Raw genomic sequence first — 17,619 nt, forward strand, 5'->3', positions numbered from 1 at the left:
CCCAACCACTTCATCTTCCCAACAGCCCTCTGCACATTCACCCCACTGCAAGCATCTCCATCTAGGCCCAGGATTAGATCTGTTCCTCCACCCCACAAGCTCAGAATCAATGTCCTCTGTTGATTCAGAGCACCCCATTAAGTTCAATGGGGCTTACTCCCAAGTAAGTGTGCCTAGGGTTACAGACTTACAGAGAAATCATATGCCTACTCAGAAGTAAATGTGTCTAGAATTGCAGACTTACTGCACAATCTTATGTATACTCAGAAGTAAGTTGTAGCTTTCCTGGGGGCTGCAAGGAAATGGAACAGCACTAGTTAAGTGACGAAAACAAGACTCTCCACCCCCGCTACTACATGCCAGGGAGAGAGGGAGGTGTTTCCTCTATGCAAACCATGTGTCTGCTGTGTAAAGAAGTCCATCCTAATCCCACAAAGAAACCAAAAGCAAAAAGCCTTGGTAAGGATGCGGGGGTTTTGCTTAACCTAGACACACCCTGAGAGTCAGCGCAACTTACCAAACTTTACCTGAGTGGAATGGGTACAAGATGGGTGAAACACGAGTACGGTCAGGTTTCTCACACAATTTGTGGTAGCGAATGTATCAACAACATATTACCTGTGCCCAGTTGCTGAAGACTTGTCCATTCCCTCCATAAGTTACAAGTTCCTGGGGAAACTGCAAACACACATTAAAAAAATTACATTGGAAACAGTGCTGCCATACAAGCTTTCAAAACAGTTCCTTGAAAGTGATCTCAGTATTTCTTATTTCCTGTCTCAAGTCTCAGGAGGTGTAAGCTCTCCTTGGCTGGAGGTATTTAAGCAGAGGGTGGGTGGGACACTGTAATTTCAAGATTCCTGCAGGGGACTGGGCTAGATGAACTCCAGGATACTTCCCAACTCTTAGGGCCAAAGCAGTCATTATTTTAAATCCATATCTTGCAGGTATATCTTTTTAAATTTTTAATCTAGAGTGGCTGCAGGGGGCCAGATCCTAGCATGGAGTATACGGGGCTTTTAAGATCCAGGCTGGGAGCCCTGTGCCTAGTCTAGAGTAAAATTGAGAAAAAAGACATAGCTGCTAGATACAGATGTAAATGTCTGTTTTGGCCCTAAAATTCTATGATACTCCTGAGTAGACATGTATAGGATTGCACTGTAAGACTCCATGGTAAGTTCATGGGTGAAATTGTTGGGAAGGAAGAACAGGGGTAGGCTACATGTGGTCCCCACAGCCCACCAAATTCAGAAACAAGGGGGGTGTCTGTAGTGGCTACAGAACACCAAAAGGGTCAAAATCTGCTGCTTGAAGCCCAGGTGGTGGCAACTGTGAGAAGTGCCTGTTATCAACTTCAGCTGATACATCAGCTATGCCCACTCCTGGAACATGTGGACCTGGTAATGGTGGTGCACTTGCTGGTATCCTCTAGGCTTGATTTCTGCAATGCGCTGTACCTGGGGCTGCCTTTACATTTAGTTCGGAAACCTCAACTGGTACAAAATATGGCAGCCAGGTTGGTCTCTGGGACATCCCGTGGAGACCATATTACACCAGTTTTAAAATCTTTACACTGGCTGCAAATTTGTTTCCAAGAAAAATATGAAGTGCTGGTTCTTACCTTTAAAGCCTTACATGATCTAGGTCCAAGGTTCCTCAGGGAGCACCTTCTCCCCTACATCCCAGTCCGCCCCCTAAGGTCCTCTAAGGGCTCTCTGCTGCAGCTGCCTAATGTGAGACTGGCAGCCACATGCAAGAGGACCTTCTCCTTTGCCACCCCTCAGTTGTGAAATGACCTGCCGGTTGAAATGTGCCTGCACTCCACTCATCAGGCCCTCGCAGACAGCCCAGGGGCTCACAATGTGTGGCAAGCAGGGGTGGAGAGGTGGCAGGGATCCAGTGAATGGCGCACAGTGCAGACAGGGGTGAGTTTGGCCATTCCTACAACAAGCCATGTAGAACCCACATTGTAGGGTTCAGATGTCACAACAACCCACCCTGAAAACAAGCCACCCTGAACAACCCAGTAATAAGCCATGAGTTCTCAGGGTGGCTTGTGCGTAGCCCCATGCATAACACAACAAGCCACTCTAGGTCTGTGTGGGCACGATCTCATCTGATCTCAGCAGCTAAGCAGGGTCAGCCCCGGTTAGTACTTGGATCAGAGACCACCTGGGAATCAGGCTTCCTGCATGGAGCAGGGGGTTGCACTCATTGGTCTTGCAGGCCCCTTCCAACCCTATGATTCTATGAAGGCTGACAATCCACTGTGACTTGTCATGACCTGTGAACCAGGTCTGTATGTATTGTTTGTCATTGTCTGTGTTTCTTAATTAATAAACTTTTTCAAAAAAACAAAACCCCCACCACTGGACATTAGAGCAAAACGGGTACCTCTGATGGTAATTCCAGCTGAAATACAGTGCAAGTGTGAATACACAACCATGACTGCACTTATTGAAAGGTACCAAAGGAAGCCCTAGGGAAGGACAACTAATGAACTGTTCTTAAGCAATTTTGTCTTGGTCAATGGGCATCTGGAAGACATAGACCCCGATGCCCGATTGTCTGCTTCATCAGGCTGTCATCAGCCAACCACCGTTGGCTTGGGTATTTTGATGCTCGCATGCTTTACTTCCAAAGTGGCATGCTAATATTGCATAAGAGTTCTGTAATTAAAATGAGTGCAAACAAAGAAAAAGGAGCCACTCTCTCCATTTCAGAACGATCCAAGAAGAACTGAAATGTGATGATTCACAAAGACCAATGAATTGCCATTGACATGACAATCAGATTCCTTTCGAAGAATAAACTCGTGTTGAAGTTTCATTACCTGTGCCACTGCAGGATCAAGGTTATTCATAATCATGTGCATTATTGCAGCAGCTTGTTTGGTTTTGCAAGGATATTCATGGATGGGATGAGCTCTGCAATTAAAATATATAGGTGGGGGAATGAAATAATTATTCTCAGCCATGTTACAATTGCATATTTGGATTTATCACAAATAAAAAGAAAAACCAAATAAAACTGAATGGTAAAGTCAATTAGGGCTGCAATCCTATAAACACTTACATGGAAGTATGTTGAACTCAATGGGGCTTACGTCTGAGTTGACATGTGTAGGATTGCAGGGTAGGTCACTTTTTTGGTAGAAGGTGGTCTAATCGTGTGATTAATGAAGTCACACATTTCTATGAGTATTCACAGAGCTTTGAGTGTCCCCATCAAAATGCATTCCCACTGCATAAACTGATCAGATACAAAATTATATTCATTTTTACCCAAGATTTATAGAGGTGAAGGATGTGTGTGTATCAATGGTTTTGCTTATTAGTTCCAATATGTCACATTTCTGGACAAAAAACTGCTTTATTTGCATATGGATTTTGAATGGCTGGACTCTTTCTGCATATGGAAAGTCAGGCAGAGATTATTAGGGCAGGAAAATTAGGGCAGCCAGCTAAGATAAACAGATAATAATTGACCAATGTCAGATCCTGCATTTGAACTATATACAGCTGTAATACTCATAGCAGCTGGACTCATCCCCATGGACACAAATACATTAACTATACAATTTGGATGAAAATTAACATTTGTAATCCTTGCTAAACTAGGAAGTAATTTTAAATTTTTAAAATGCAGTTTTATACCAATAAATGGACAAAGTTGATCAGCCAAGACAAAGTTGCAGCAATACACACTGCGGAGCAGGATTGCATACTTTGGAACACAGTAAAAAACAGCTCAAATGTTTTGTGCAGCCTTTAGGTGACTAAGGCTCACATTGAGTGCAAGTGGGCTGCCTTGGGTGCCTTGCAAGAGGAAAAAAGGCGGGATATAAATGCAATAAATAAATAAATAAATGGTTAACAAACCCTGGTTTATTGAGAAGACAGGGTGGAGCTCCCGCTGTGATAAACAGCGCAGGGATGCTTGGTCCCTAGGTTGTTTATCATGATGTCTGAACCTGACACTCTGGGTTGTTGGCAGACAAACAACCCAGAATTTGCTCACAACAAATTGACACCCTCCCTAAAAAGGCCTCCCACAGGTGCCCTTGCTATCTGAGGTGAGGTGGCTGGCTACTAGAGAGACGGCCTTTTCAGTGGTAGCATCCTAGTTGTGAAATCCTCTCTCCAAAGAAGTTAACCTAACATCTATTTTATTCTCCTTTTGATGCCAGGCAAAGATTTTTTTTCTGTGCTTTTTAGATGCAATTTTAATCCTGCTGGCTATTTTATGCTGCTTTTATAATTTGGTGGTTAGCATATTCTATTTTTTATTTACATTTACAATTGAATTGTTTTATTCTTTTTGTAAATGGCCCTGAGAATATAAACACAAGTGGGGCCCACAATAAAATGTTGCAGTCTGGATGGAGTGCTGCTGTTCAGCATTCCAGCCAGGCCCTTTTCCAGGATACTCTGTTCCATTACTCCTCCCCATGGTATCCCGGTCCCCTACCCCAGCAGTCAACATTCCATTCTTACTGAGCATGCTCAGTTCCCATTGGGCTGTTCTGAGCATTATTCCCCCTCCGGGGCAGGGGGAAGTTTCTAAAGATTTTTTTTGTACTTCTACAAAGCTTTTTTGTACTTCTGCAAAATGTAAAACCTGCAAACCTGATGATACTTCTCCCTGTGTGTGGATGGCGCCATTTTGGCTACATAAAAATAGGCACTTGGAGAATAGGTTTGCTATTAGTACACAGGATACTTATAATTTTGGTGAACTGGCCAGAGAGCTTCAGCTATTGGGCAGTATAGAAATAAATAAATAAGAAAGAAAGAAAGAAAGAAAGAAAGAAAGAAAGAAAGAAAGAAAGAAAGAAAGAAAGACACAAAGAAGCAAAATAAAAGGAAGCTGCCTTATACCAAGTCAGATTATTGGTCCATCTAAATAAATAAATAAGAAAGACACAAAGAAGCAAAATAAAAGGAAGCTGCCTTATACCAAGTCAGATTATTGGTCCATCTAAATAAATAAATAAGAAAGACACAAAGAAGCAAAATAAAAGGAAGCTGCCTTATACCGAGTCAGATTATTGGTCCATCTAAATAAATAAATAAGAAAGACACAAAGAAGCAAAATAAAAGGAAGCTGCCTTATACCGAGTCAGATTATTGGTCCATCTAAATAAATAAATAAGAAAGACACAAAGAAGCAAAATAAAAGGAAGCTGCCTTATACCGAGTCAGATTATTGGTCCATCTAAATAAATAAATAAGAAAGACACAAAGAAGCAAAATAAAAGGAAGCTGCCTTATACCAAGTCAGATTATTGGTCCATCTAACTCAGTATCGTCTACACTAATTAGCAATGGCTTTGGGGGGTTTCAGGAAAGGGTCTTCTCCAGCCCTACCAAGAGATGCTAGGGACTGAACCCAGGATCTTTTACATGCAAAGCATATGCTTTTTCATTGAGCTGTGGCCCCTGTATTATAAGAACACACCAGATGGAATAGAGTTGCTCTGCCTCTTTGCCATTGCGACCTGACCTGCTGCTCGCTCTGGCCCAGACAAAGGTGGCGGCGAGAAGGAGCAGCAGGAGAAGCCAGGGCCTGCTCACTCCCTGGCTTTCTGCCTGTTGAGCAAGCAAGTGGGAGCAATGAGGAGGAGGAGGAGGAAGAGCAGCTGGTGACAAGGGCAGTGAAAAGAGGGACTCGCTGAGGGAGGGCCCCACTGAGGGTCCCAAGCATTGTCAAGAACCTGGGGGCAGCACTGGTTAGCCTGTCTCTAAACAAAGAAGAATGTATTTCACTCCCAGGCCCAGCATGAGACTGGCTGTTCCCTGTGACGCAGCCAAGCATGCCGCCCTCCAACCCTTACCGCATCTCCACTTGGGGACAGAACCTGTACATGTAGATATGTCCATAGAGTCTCAGTTCTTTGGCAAATTCTGGTGCTAGTACTTCATGCACGTTGGGTGGAAAATAACGCAGGGAGTTCTTCACAGCCAGCTGCCAACAGAGGAGGGGAAGCAAGAGTAAATGTAAACTGTGGCTAAGTGGGTGGTTAACACATGCATTTTATCAGGCTCAACGGGAAATGTGCCCAGATCCTAAAAGTGTATCCAAGGGCATCAACCATAATAAGTATCAGGCTCCAGCAAACAAGGTAGCACGGCATTTGGGATGGGATCTTTTCGCTCTAACTTTTGTGTAAACAAGATAATACCCTGGCACAGAGTCTGTGCTGCACCCATTCTCCAGAGGAGATGGAATAGCAAGAGGAATCACCTGCAGTTAACGCACATTCTAATAATTTCATCCCAAGCACAAAACAATGCAGAACGCTCCAACGCCTGGACTTTGTCCCATCGGCTTTGTCACCTCACCATCACGCTGAAATGGCCCCAAAGGTTCATTGCGCACTGAGCAATCTCATGGAGCAAGAGCGCCTGGTGCCATGCCAAAGAAAGCACAAATTTCTGTGCTTGATATCTAGATGTGATCGAGTAACCAAATAGCCAGAATTTTACAGGCCCACCCTCTTGGAAGGTTGCCTGAAGTAGAGGCTGCAAAGCCAGAAAAAAAATCCAGACGAGTTATTTTTGCTGCTAGTGTGCATGTATGGACTGCTGTAAAACCTGACATGTAGGATAGTCTCCACTGCCACTGCACAGACAGGTCAGCCATCTGCCTGTCACTTTCTTCCAAGATACCTCTCAGCCAGTGCGTGCATCTGCCATCAACCTTGGCAGGCAGGCCAGGGATGAAGGGCAGGATACGAGTTTCCCCAGCATGCCCAGGCTGAACAGACATAAAAAAGACAATTTTCCTCTTGTAACGGAAAATCATTCTGCAGATGTTTAGGGTCACTTTCCACAAAGCTCTTTAAAAACGAGTCCACATAGGGCAGAGATGGAGAACCTCCAGTCTGCAGGGGTTCCCATCAGGCTTTCCAGCTTCTCCCCCAGGCAGGGAAAATCTGTTCAGAGAGAGTGTGTGTTATGTGTGAATGTGTGTGGCTGTATGTATGGGTCTCAGCATTCAAGGGGAGGGCACATGCCAACAGTGGGGTGGCCCTGCCCGCTGATGGCATGGGTCCACCAACACAGTTGCCTGGAGCCAATTTTGCTCTCAGCCTTAAGGAGAAAGAACTCTACAGAAGGTGCCATATATTTGGAAAAACAAAAGTTGGCAACCCTAAAATGCATACATTTGCTTTTTTATCCTTTCTTTTTATTGCATTTCTAGGCTTCACACACAATTTTGAAATATTTTGGCAGGAACTAGAATAACAGATGGCCAAAAAGAGAGAGCGAGAGAGACAGTGTAGCATAAGGGAGGAAGTAGTGCCTAGCAGCCAAAGGCTAGGAGCCAAGGAAGAGTCAGGGAGCTGTATAGAAGAAGCTCTATTGCTTAAAGAAGAAAGTGTAAACCAACTTAGGAGTCATGGCTTTTCCTCCAAAGAACCCAGGGAAATATAGGGATCTTCGACAGAAATGTACCCTCTCAGCACTAGAATTCTCAGGACTCCTTGAGGGAAGCCATTACAATTAAACTGGTATAAGACTGATTTCCATTTGTAATGTAGAAATGGGGCTTCTTTGCACGGAGGTTTTATCCTGCTGTTGAGACTGGTTACTCAGAGGAGTTTGCCGGCCCTTTAGATGACATCGTCAACCTTCAGGGCATCTCCTGCACTAAATAATTCATTTTTTTTAGAGATCGGGGATAATAAGCTATAAAATTACAGTGCTCGAGTTCCGCCTGAGGTCCCTCTGAAAAGAGGAAACCCCCACAATAAGAGGAGCTAGACCACAGCGCCATCTAGTGGCTGTATAATGAAACATATCGAAAACTCAGATAAGAGGGGGAAAGAGGGGGGAAAGGGGGAGGAAAGGAAGCACGTGTAAAGGGAGTCCGTTGTGATCCTGTAATGAAAGCAGAAAGCCCTGTTTTAAATGCAGGATTTTAGGCTGGTATAGAGATGCTCATACTCTGTAGAACAGTAACGAATTATCATACAGATAACACAGGGTGCAAGTGACATCCAGTGGGTGGTTTGGGGAGGGGGGGCTGAGTGGGGAAGGGGAGGGGTGAGAGAACTCTTAAAATCAATGTGTGTGCATGCAATCAGCCTTAACATTAAAAAAAAAAACCCTTCTGAGACTTCTTTTCTAGCTGGAATTGACACTGGCACCAACGGGTCTGTGCAAAAGGGGGGCAAAGTTTGCTGGGTTCTCCCCATCCCCTGCTTGAACCTATAAAGACACACAAAGCACCAGCTGGTAGCTGCTCTGTGACAAGATGGACAAGAGGTACTGGGAGAGACAGGCTGGCTATCAGAGCACTTGCGGGTGGCTGCTGGTGACCAGACAGCATTTACCCTTTTCATGCCCTGCCTCTCAAACCAGGAGGCACAGTGAAGATGGCATTGGGTGGGCAAGAGAAAACTGGGAATTTTCTTTCTTTTGGGGGTGGGAAGTGGGGAAATGAGTGTTTTGAGGATTAATCAAAGGGGAAATGGGCAGGTAATAGGGGGATACATTAATTAAAGGAGGATTGATTTAGGGGTGATCTGCATGTGATATTAATTGGGGATAAATTAATGCAAAGGGGATTGCTTTGGGGGTGAACTGGGTGGGAAACTAACTGGTTTGCCTTAATTACATAATTAAGAAAAACCAATTAGATAAAAGTACATAATTATATTATATATAAAATTATATAAAACATAATTAAAAACACAACAATTAAAGAAATAAACAGCACCAACCAACTAAAAAACTGTGCAGCAGCAGACCTGATGACATGCCAAAGGCTTGCCCGAATAAAAATGTCTTTGCTTGCCAGCAGAAGGACAACAGAGGAGTAGGGGGTCAATGTAGCCTCCCTTGGCAAGGAGTCCCAGAGCCTGGGAGTGGCCCCCTCTCATGTCCCCACCAAATATACCTCAGTGTTGGTGGGACCGATAGAACAGCCTCTTCTGTACATCTTAAAATCTGAGCGGGTTTGTATGGGAGAAGGCAGACTTTCAGGTAGCCTGGAGGGGGGATCTTCATGACAACAGAATGAGAAGAATATTGGAATATTACCTGGATTTTCATGGCATTGGCTTTGGTCCATCAGGGACACACAAAGCAAGATAAGCCAAGTGTAGCGTACCTTTAAAATCCGGTTTTCAGGAGTCACACAGCACTCAAAAGGAACATACTTCCAGGTGAGGTCGGGGTAGTAGAATTGAATGTCATCAACCTGGCAGGGGCTGCTCAACTAATGAGAGACGTTTGTTTCCTGCCCTGTCCAGGCTCCCCCCTGCTACTACATTATGAATGGAGAGCAACTAATTCACGATGTTGAAGGCTCCCCCCACTACTACATTATCTCTCCCCCTTCCCCCCATGTGCACACTTTTGCCTTGAGAAGACAAAATCCCTGATTCTTGAGTGCAGCATCTGAAGGCTTCTCATGAGAGCATCCCAGCCCCCCAATTTCACCCCATTCTAGCACTCTGCAGTGAAGTTATTGCTTCCAACCACCACCACCACCGCTTTATCCCTTTCTCCTTCTCCCTGCTCACAGTGAGAACCTCCCATAAACCCAAAAGATTGTTACTGTGATAAAGCAGAGAAGGGACTTTACATAACAAAAGAGAAACATAACAAAAGAGAAATTCAATAGAGAAACAACTTCATGTCAGAGAAACTACAGAACATCAAAGAAGCACAGCATCACAATAGCGATTTAAGACAGCATCGGAGATGTGAAAGAGCGCTTTAGGGCAAGTTACTAAAGTTAGCCTTTAACCCTTTAATGCTTTAGCAGTTTAGTGAAATACCGTGGCTTGGAATGCATTAAAGATTTAATTCACTGCAGATTCACTGCAGGGGAATGAGATTTATTTCTTACTTCTGAGTAAACGTGCACAGAAGGGGGGAGTATGTTAAAGACTAAAAGCACGCTAGCTAAGGTTAATGAGTGTCCCTACTACTGCAGTAATGTGAGGGTTTGCTGCTGCACTCCTGGAGATTTTCTCAATGTGATAAACAACTTCAATTCAGGAAACAAGAGGGAATGGGGTGCCCCACCCCCTTGACCACATCCCTGCCAGGTCACAGAGGCACACCCAGGATTTAATGTGTGTGTGTGGGGGGGGGGGACATGGCACACTGTGGGAAAACCCATCATGGAGCCGCTTTCAGTAAAAAAAAGTCAGAGTAAAACGAGTTTCAGAGAATGCGGTTTTTCAAGAGGGAAGCAGCTGTTTGGCAGTGGATTGGCGATGACATCATCTTTCACGAAGGAACTCAAGGCTGCTGTAACTTCGTACCAAATCACTCATGAAGACAGCCCCTTGGTCCTAAGCTTATAGGGTTTTATTGGTCATAACCAGCACTTTGAATTCTGCCCGGAAACAGACCAGGAGCCAGGAAAGCTGTTGTAAGAAGGGAGTCGCGTGTTCCCTGTAATCAGCCCTGGTCAACAGTCTGGCCCCTTCATGGATCACTGCCTTGTTGTGGCGAAGGGGCTTGCGTAACTCAGTGAAGCCATAAGCTATGCCGTGCAGGGCCACCCAAGACGGACAGGTCATGGCAGAGAGTTCTGACAAAATGTGGTCCACTGGAGAAGGAAATGGCAACCCACTCCAGGATTCTTGCCAAGAAAACCCCATGGAACGTATCACAACGCTAAAAGATATGACGCCGGAAGATGAGCCCCTCAGGTCGGAAGGTGTCCAATATGCTACTGGGGAAGAGCAGAGGGTATTTCCAAGTAGTGCCAGAAAGAGTGAAGCGGCTGGGCCAAACCCGAAAGGACACTCAGCTGTGGATGTGTCTGGTGGTGAAAAGAAATCCGATGCTGTAAAGAACAATATTGTTTAGGAACCTGGAATGTCAGATCAATGAATCAAGGTAAGCTGGAGGTGGTCAAACATGAGATGGCAAGATTGAACATCGACATCTTGGGAATCAGCGAACTAAAATGGACAGGCATGGGCGAATTTAATTCAGGTGACTATCATATCTACTATTGTGGGCAAGAATCCCTTAGAAGAAATGGAGTAGCACTCATAGTCAACAAAAGGGTGGGAAAAGCAGTACTGGGGTACAATCTTAAAAATGATAGAATGATCTCAGTACGAATCCAAGGCAAACCATTCAACATCACAGTAATTCAAGTCTATGCCCCAACCACTGAGGCCGAAGAAGCTGAGGTTGATCGGTTCTATGAAGACCTACAACACCTTCTAGAACTAACACCAAAAAAAGATGTCCTCTTCATCATAGGGGATTGGAATGCTAAAGTAGGAAGTCAAGAAATCACCAGGATAACAGGCAGGCATGGCCTTGGTGTACAAAATGAAGCAGGACAAAAGCTAATAGAGTTTTGCCAAGAGAACATGCTGATCATAGCAAACACTCTTTTCCAACAGCACAAGAGGCGACTCTACACATGGACGTCACCAGATGGTCAATATCGAAATCAGATTGATTATGTCCTTTGCAGCCAAAGATGGAGAAGCTCCATACAGTCAGTCAAAACAAGACCTGGAGCTGACTGTGGCTCAGATCATGAGCTGCTTCTTGCAAAATTTCGGCTTAAATTGAAGAACGTCGGGAAAACCACTAAACCATTCAGGTATGACCTAAATCATATCCCTGATGAATATACAGTGGAGGTGAGGAATAGATTTCAGGGATTAGACCTGATAGACAGAGTGCCTGAGGAACTATGGACGGAGGTCCGTAACATTGTTCAGGAGGCAGCAACTCAATCCATCCCAAAGAAAAAGAAATGCAAGAAAGCCAAGTGGCTGTCTGATGAGGCTTTACAAGTAGCTCACGAAAGAAGGGAAGCGAAAATCAAGGGAGAAAGGGGAAGATATACCCAACTGAATGCAGAGTTCCAGAGAATAGCAAGGAGAGACAAGAAGGTCTTCTTAAATGAACAATGCAAAGAAATTGAGGAAAACAACAGAATGGGAAAGACTAGAGATCTCTTCAAGAAAATTGGAGATCTCAAGGGAACGTTTTGTGCAAAGACAGGCATGATAAAGGACAAAGAAGGCAGGGACCTAACAGAAGCAGATGAGATTAAGAAGAGGTGGAAAGAATACACAGAAGAACTATACAGGAAAGATCTGAATGTCCCTGATAGCCATGATAGTGCGGTCACTGAACTTGAGCCGGACATCCTAGAGAGTGAAGTCAAGTGGGCCTTAGGAAGCATTAGTTACGACAAAGCTAGCGGAGATGACAGTATTCCAGCTGAGCTATTTAAAATCCTAAAAGATGATGCTGTTAAAGTGCTGCATTCAATATGCCAACAAATCTGGAACACTCAACAGTGGCCACAAGACTGGAAAAGGTCAGTTTACATTCCAATTCCAAAGAAGGGCAACGCCAAAGAGTGTTCAAACTACCGCACAATTGCGCTCATTTCACATGCCAGCAAGGTTATGCTCAAAATCCTACAAGCTAGGCTTCAGCAGTATGTGAACTGAGTACTACCGGAAGTACAAGCTGGGTTTCGAAGAGGCAGAGGAACTAGAGATCAAATCGCCAACATTCGCTGCATCATGGAGAAAGCAAGAGAATTCCAGAAAAACGTCTATTTCTGCTTCATTGACTACGCTAAAGCCTTTGATTGTGTGGATCACAACAAACTGTGGCAAATTCTTAAAGTGATGGGAGTACCAGACCACCTTACCTGTCTCCTGAGAAACCTGTACGAGGGTCAAGAAGCAACAGTAAGAACCAGACATGGAACAACCGATTGGTTCCAAATTGGGAAAGGAGTACGACAAGGCTGCATATTGTCACCCTGCTTATTTAACTTATATGCAGAGTACATCATGAGAAATGCCGGGTTGGATGAATCAGAGGTCAGAATTAAGATTGCTGGGAGAATTATCAACAACCTCCGATATGCAGACGATACCACCCTAATGGCAGAAAGCGAAGAGGATCTCAAGAGCCTCTTGTTGAAGGTGAAAGAGGAGAGTGCAAAAGCTGGTTTGAAACTCAACATTAAAAAAACGAAGATCATGGCATCTGGCCCCATCACTTCCTGGCATATAGAAGGGGAAGAAATGGAAGCAGTGACAGATTTTCCTTTCTTGGGCTCCAAGATCACCGCAGACGGTGACTGTAGCCATGAAATTAAAAGACGCTTGCTCCTGGGGAGGAAAGCTATGGCCAACCTAGACAGCATAGTAAGAAGCAGAGACATCACTTTGCCAACAAAGGTCCGTCTAATCAAAGCTATGGTTTTCCCAGTAGTAATGTATGGCTGTGAGAGCTGGACTATAAGGAAGGCTGAGCGCCGAAGAATTGATGCTTTCGAACTGTGGTGCTGGAGAAGACTCTTACGAGTGCCCTGGACTGCAAGGAGGTCAAATCAGTCCATCCTAAAGGAAATCAACCCTGAGTGCTCATTGGAAGGACAGATAATGAAGCTGAAGCTCCAATATTTTGGCCACCTAATGCGAAGAGAAAACTCCCTGGAAAAGACCCTGATGCTGGGAAAGACTGAAGGCAAAAGGAGAAGGGGACGGCAGAGGATGAGATGGCTAGATAGCATCACGGATGCAATGAATATGAACTTGAGCACGCTCCGGGGGAGAGCGCAGGACAGGAAGGCCTGGCGTGCTATGGTCCATGGGGTCACGAAGAGTCGGACACGACTGAACGACTGAACAACAACAACCAACAGTCTGGCCATAGCATTCTGGACTAGCTGAAGTTTCCAAGCAGTTTTCAAAGGCAGCCCCACAGAGAGCTTGTTACAGTAGTCCAAATGGGATGTAACTAAGGCATGCATGACCACGGTGACAGAGGATTGTAGTCATGCAGGCTATGTTGTCTCCAGCAGCTACGTAGATGGGCAAGGGGTCAAAGTGTGGCCTTCTTTTTCATAATGGAGAGCTAAATTGCACTGTAATAGATGAGATCGCTTAGAACTAAACGTTTTCAGCAAACATGTATTTTCAAGTTTAGTCGAGCTCATTTTCTCTTGTTTCAGTCACCACTCCTTAAACATCTGAAGTACAGTTGAGCTTTCTGATCTCAGCATTGAGGGTAAAAAATGAATCCCACAGTCAAATGCAAGGAAATCAAAATAAATGTGCCTGTGTACACGCACACACCCCAAGTAAGCCATAGCTTAATTGGGGACAGAGAACCAATACCACTTGTTTTATTCATCCAGCCACCACTTAAAGAATGTTACTTGAATTTTGTTGATTCACATCAAGCTACAGAATACAATTAAAAACAAAAAGCATGCTCTGTGGCAGAGACAGCCTTTCTTGTGGCACACAATTCATATCACCTATTCTGATGTAAGCAGCGAACAATCCTGCTGTTGTTTGAAGAGCAAAATTCCTGCTGATTCCAGCGGCACCAGAACCAGCAGCAGTACACCAAGACAAGAATGTCACACTGTTGCAAAAAATCTTTGCTAGCAATAAAGAGTGAGTCTCCACTGATAACTGATGCTTCTCCTCAAGCCAGCCCTCAAGGATAATACCCAAACTAGGTCTAGCCCAACTAAACCTGATAGTATTTTAAAAAATAAAAAATAAACAGCAGTCTTGGGATGGGGATGGGGCGAACGAGATCGGGAAGCTGGCATGGCAGGGGGGCAGATTTAAACCTTTGCCTCCATTGCAAAGTCTTGATGTGAACTGAGGGTCCCTACAGCTGCCGTTTTTCCTGAGAGGAAAAAAAGTTCCCATTGGTGCCAACTCAGTAGTACTAGACGAGTGTCCAACTTTTAAAATTTAATTCCACTGCTATGGCACATCATGTAAAAAGAGGATGTTAATCTTAGCCTTGGTGAGTTTCAGATATTGAATGAGCCCAGTACAACCATCCACTGGAACAATTTACCAGTTGATATTAGAAAGGCCTCTATAGTTCTGATGTTCAAATGTCTTCTTAAAACTTATCTCTTTACAGAGGCTTTCCCTGAAGTGTGAGCCAGCCAGCACACAGTAGAATACGCAGTTTGATTTCTGATTGTTTCACATTGTTTTTTATTGTTTATTTGTGATTGTTTTTATGCCATTGTATTTTATCTTCACCGCTTTGATACTTTTATCAAAAGTGGTATATAAATCTGAACAAAATAAAATAACAACAACAACAACAACGATGGGTGTTTTTATTTGCGGCTTAACTGCTTGTCATCTGAAATGGGAAAAATTATGTTCTTTTCCAGGGTAAAGCCTTTCACATTAGCAAATTCACTTCCCCTTGACAGATGAGTTTATGGTGGCTTCACTCAGGAGGAATTACTTTCATGTGCAAACTAACATGGTCATTCTTGCTAATTTACACAATGATGTACTGCAGACAGCTACATTTTTTAGAGACAAAAGCCTCTTGCCTACACGTGTCAGTTCTAAATGGACTCTATTTAAAAAGTGGACACAAAGGAAAAGTACATGTTTTCTACTGACAGAATAAATTGGGTAAAGAAGAGCTATTAATTGGGCAAAGGTTTTTTTTTTATATAATCCATAGGTGAACGTAGATGATGAAGTTAAATCAATCAGCAGATGGAATACTGTTGTTGTTATTCAGTCGTTAAGTCGTCTCCGACTCTTCGTGACCCCATGGACCATAGCACGCCAGGCCTTCCTGTCCTCCGCTCTCTCCTGGAGTGTGCTCAAGTTCATATTCATTGCATCCGTGATGCTATCTAGCCATCTCATCCTCTGCCGTCCCCTTCTCCTTTTGCCTTCAATCTTTCCCAGCATCAGGGTCTTTTCCAGGGAGTTTTCTCTTCGCATTAGGTGGCCAAAATATTTGAGCTTCAGCTTCAGTATCTGTCCTTCCAATGAGCAGTCAGGGTTGATTTCCTTTAGGATGGACAGATTTGACCTCCTTGCAGTCCAGGGGACTCGTAAGAGTCTTCTCCAGCACCACAGTTCGAAAGCATCAATTCTTCGGCGCTCAGCCTTCCCTAGTCCAGCTCTCACAGCCATACATTACTACTGGGAAAACCATAGCTTTGATTATATGGACATTTGTCAGTGAGGTGATGTCTCTGCTACTTACTATGCTGTCTAGGTTTGCCATAGCTTTCCTCCCAAGGAGCAAACATCTTTTAATTTCATGGCTACAGTCACCGTCTGCGGTGATCTTGGAGCCCAAGAAAATAAAATCTGTCACTGCTTCCATTTCTTCCCCTTCATATGCCAGGAAGTGATGGGGCCAGATGCCATGAACTTCGTTTTTTTTAATGTTGAGTTTCAAACCAGCTTTTGCACTCTCCACTTTCACCCTCAACAAGAGGCTCTTTAGATCCTCTTCGCTTTCTGCCACTAGGGTGGTATCATCTGCGTATCTAAGGTTGTTGATAATTCTCCCGGCAATCTTAATTCCGACCTGTGATTCATCCAACCCGGCGTTTCTCATGATGTACTCTCCATATAAGTTAAATAAGCAGGGCGACAATATACAGCCTTGTCGTACTCCTTTCCCAATTTTGAACCAATCGGTTGTTCCATGTCCAGTTCTTACTGTTGCTTCTTCACCCTCGTACAGGTTTCTCAGGAGACAGGTAAGGTGGTCTGGTACCCCCATCTCTTTAAGAATTTGCCAGAGTTTGTTGTGATCCACACAATCAAAGGCTTTAGCATAGTCAATGAAGCAGAAATAGACATTTTTCTGGAGTTCTCTTGCTTTCTCCATGATCCAGCGAATGTTGGCAATTTGATCTCTAGTTCCTCTGCCTCTTCGGAACCCAGCTTGTACTTCCGGTAGTTCTTGGTTCACATACTGCTGAAACCTAGCTTGTAGGATTTTGAGCATAACCTTGCTGGCATGTGAAATGAGCACAGTTGTACAGTAGTTTGAACATCATTTGGCATTGCCCTTCATTGGAACAGGAATGTAAACTGACCTTTTCCAGTCTTGTGGCCACTGTTGAGTGTTCCAAATTTGTTGGCATATTGAGTGCAGCACTTTAACAGCATCTTCTTTTAGGATTTTAAATAGCTCAGCTGGAATACTGTCATCTCCGCTAGCTTTGTTGTTACTAATGCTTCCTAAGGCCCACTTGACTTCACTCTAGGATGTTCGGCTCAAGTTCAGTGACCGCACTATCATGGCTATCAGGGACATTAAGATCTTTCCTGTATAGTGCGTCTGTGTATTCCTTCCACCTCTTCTTAATCTCATCTGCTTCTGTTAGGTCCCTGCCTTCTTTGACCTTTATCATGCCTGTCTTTGCACAAAATTTTCCCTTGATATCTCCAATTTTCTTGAAGAGATCTCTAGTCTTTCCCATTCTATTGTTTTCCTCGATTTCTTTGCATTGTTCATTTAAGAAGGCCTTCTTGTCTCTCCTTGCTATTCTCTGGAACTCTGCATTCACTTGGGTATATCTTCCCCTTTCTCCCTTCCTTTTCGCTTCCCTTCTTTCCTCAGCTACTTGTAAAGCCTCATCAGACAGCCACTTGGCTTTCTTGCATTTCTTTTTCTTTGGGATGGATTGAGTTGCTGCCTCCTGAACAATGTTACGGACCTCCGTCCATAGTTCCTCAGGCACTCTGTCTATCAGGTCTAATCCCTGAAATCTATTCCTCACCTCCACTGTATATTCATAAGAGCCATGATTTAGGTCATACCTGAATGGTTTAGTGGTTTTCCC

General features: G+C 44.1%; 1 protein-coding gene across 2 annotated transcripts in view; it reads right to left on the reverse strand.

Moving 5' to 3' along the window:
• The window catches only part of UROC1 (urocanate hydratase 1), an 85,780-nt gene that overhangs the window by 57,770 nt on the left and 10,391 nt on the right, over window positions 1-17,619 (reverse strand). For both annotated transcript variants that reach the window (XM_084840205.1, XM_084840204.1), the window contains 3 exons: window positions 5,837-5,967; window positions 2,834-2,927; window positions 619-678 (listed from right to left, as the gene is read on the reverse strand). In XM_084840205.1, the coding sequence (XP_084696331.1) occupies window positions 619-678; window positions 2,834-2,927; window positions 5,837-5,967 (285 nt within the window). The remainder of the gene's footprint in view (window positions 1-618; window positions 679-2,833; window positions 2,928-5,836; window positions 5,968-17,619) is intronic.

The sequence above is a fragment of the Heloderma suspectum genome, chromosome 2 (genome assembly GCF_057233095.1).
Source record: "Heloderma suspectum isolate Gila_16-S chromosome 2, 16-S_ref, whole genome shotgun sequence".
NCBI classification, from domain to species: Eukaryota; Metazoa; Chordata; class Lepidosauria; order Squamata; family Helodermatidae; genus Heloderma; species Heloderma suspectum.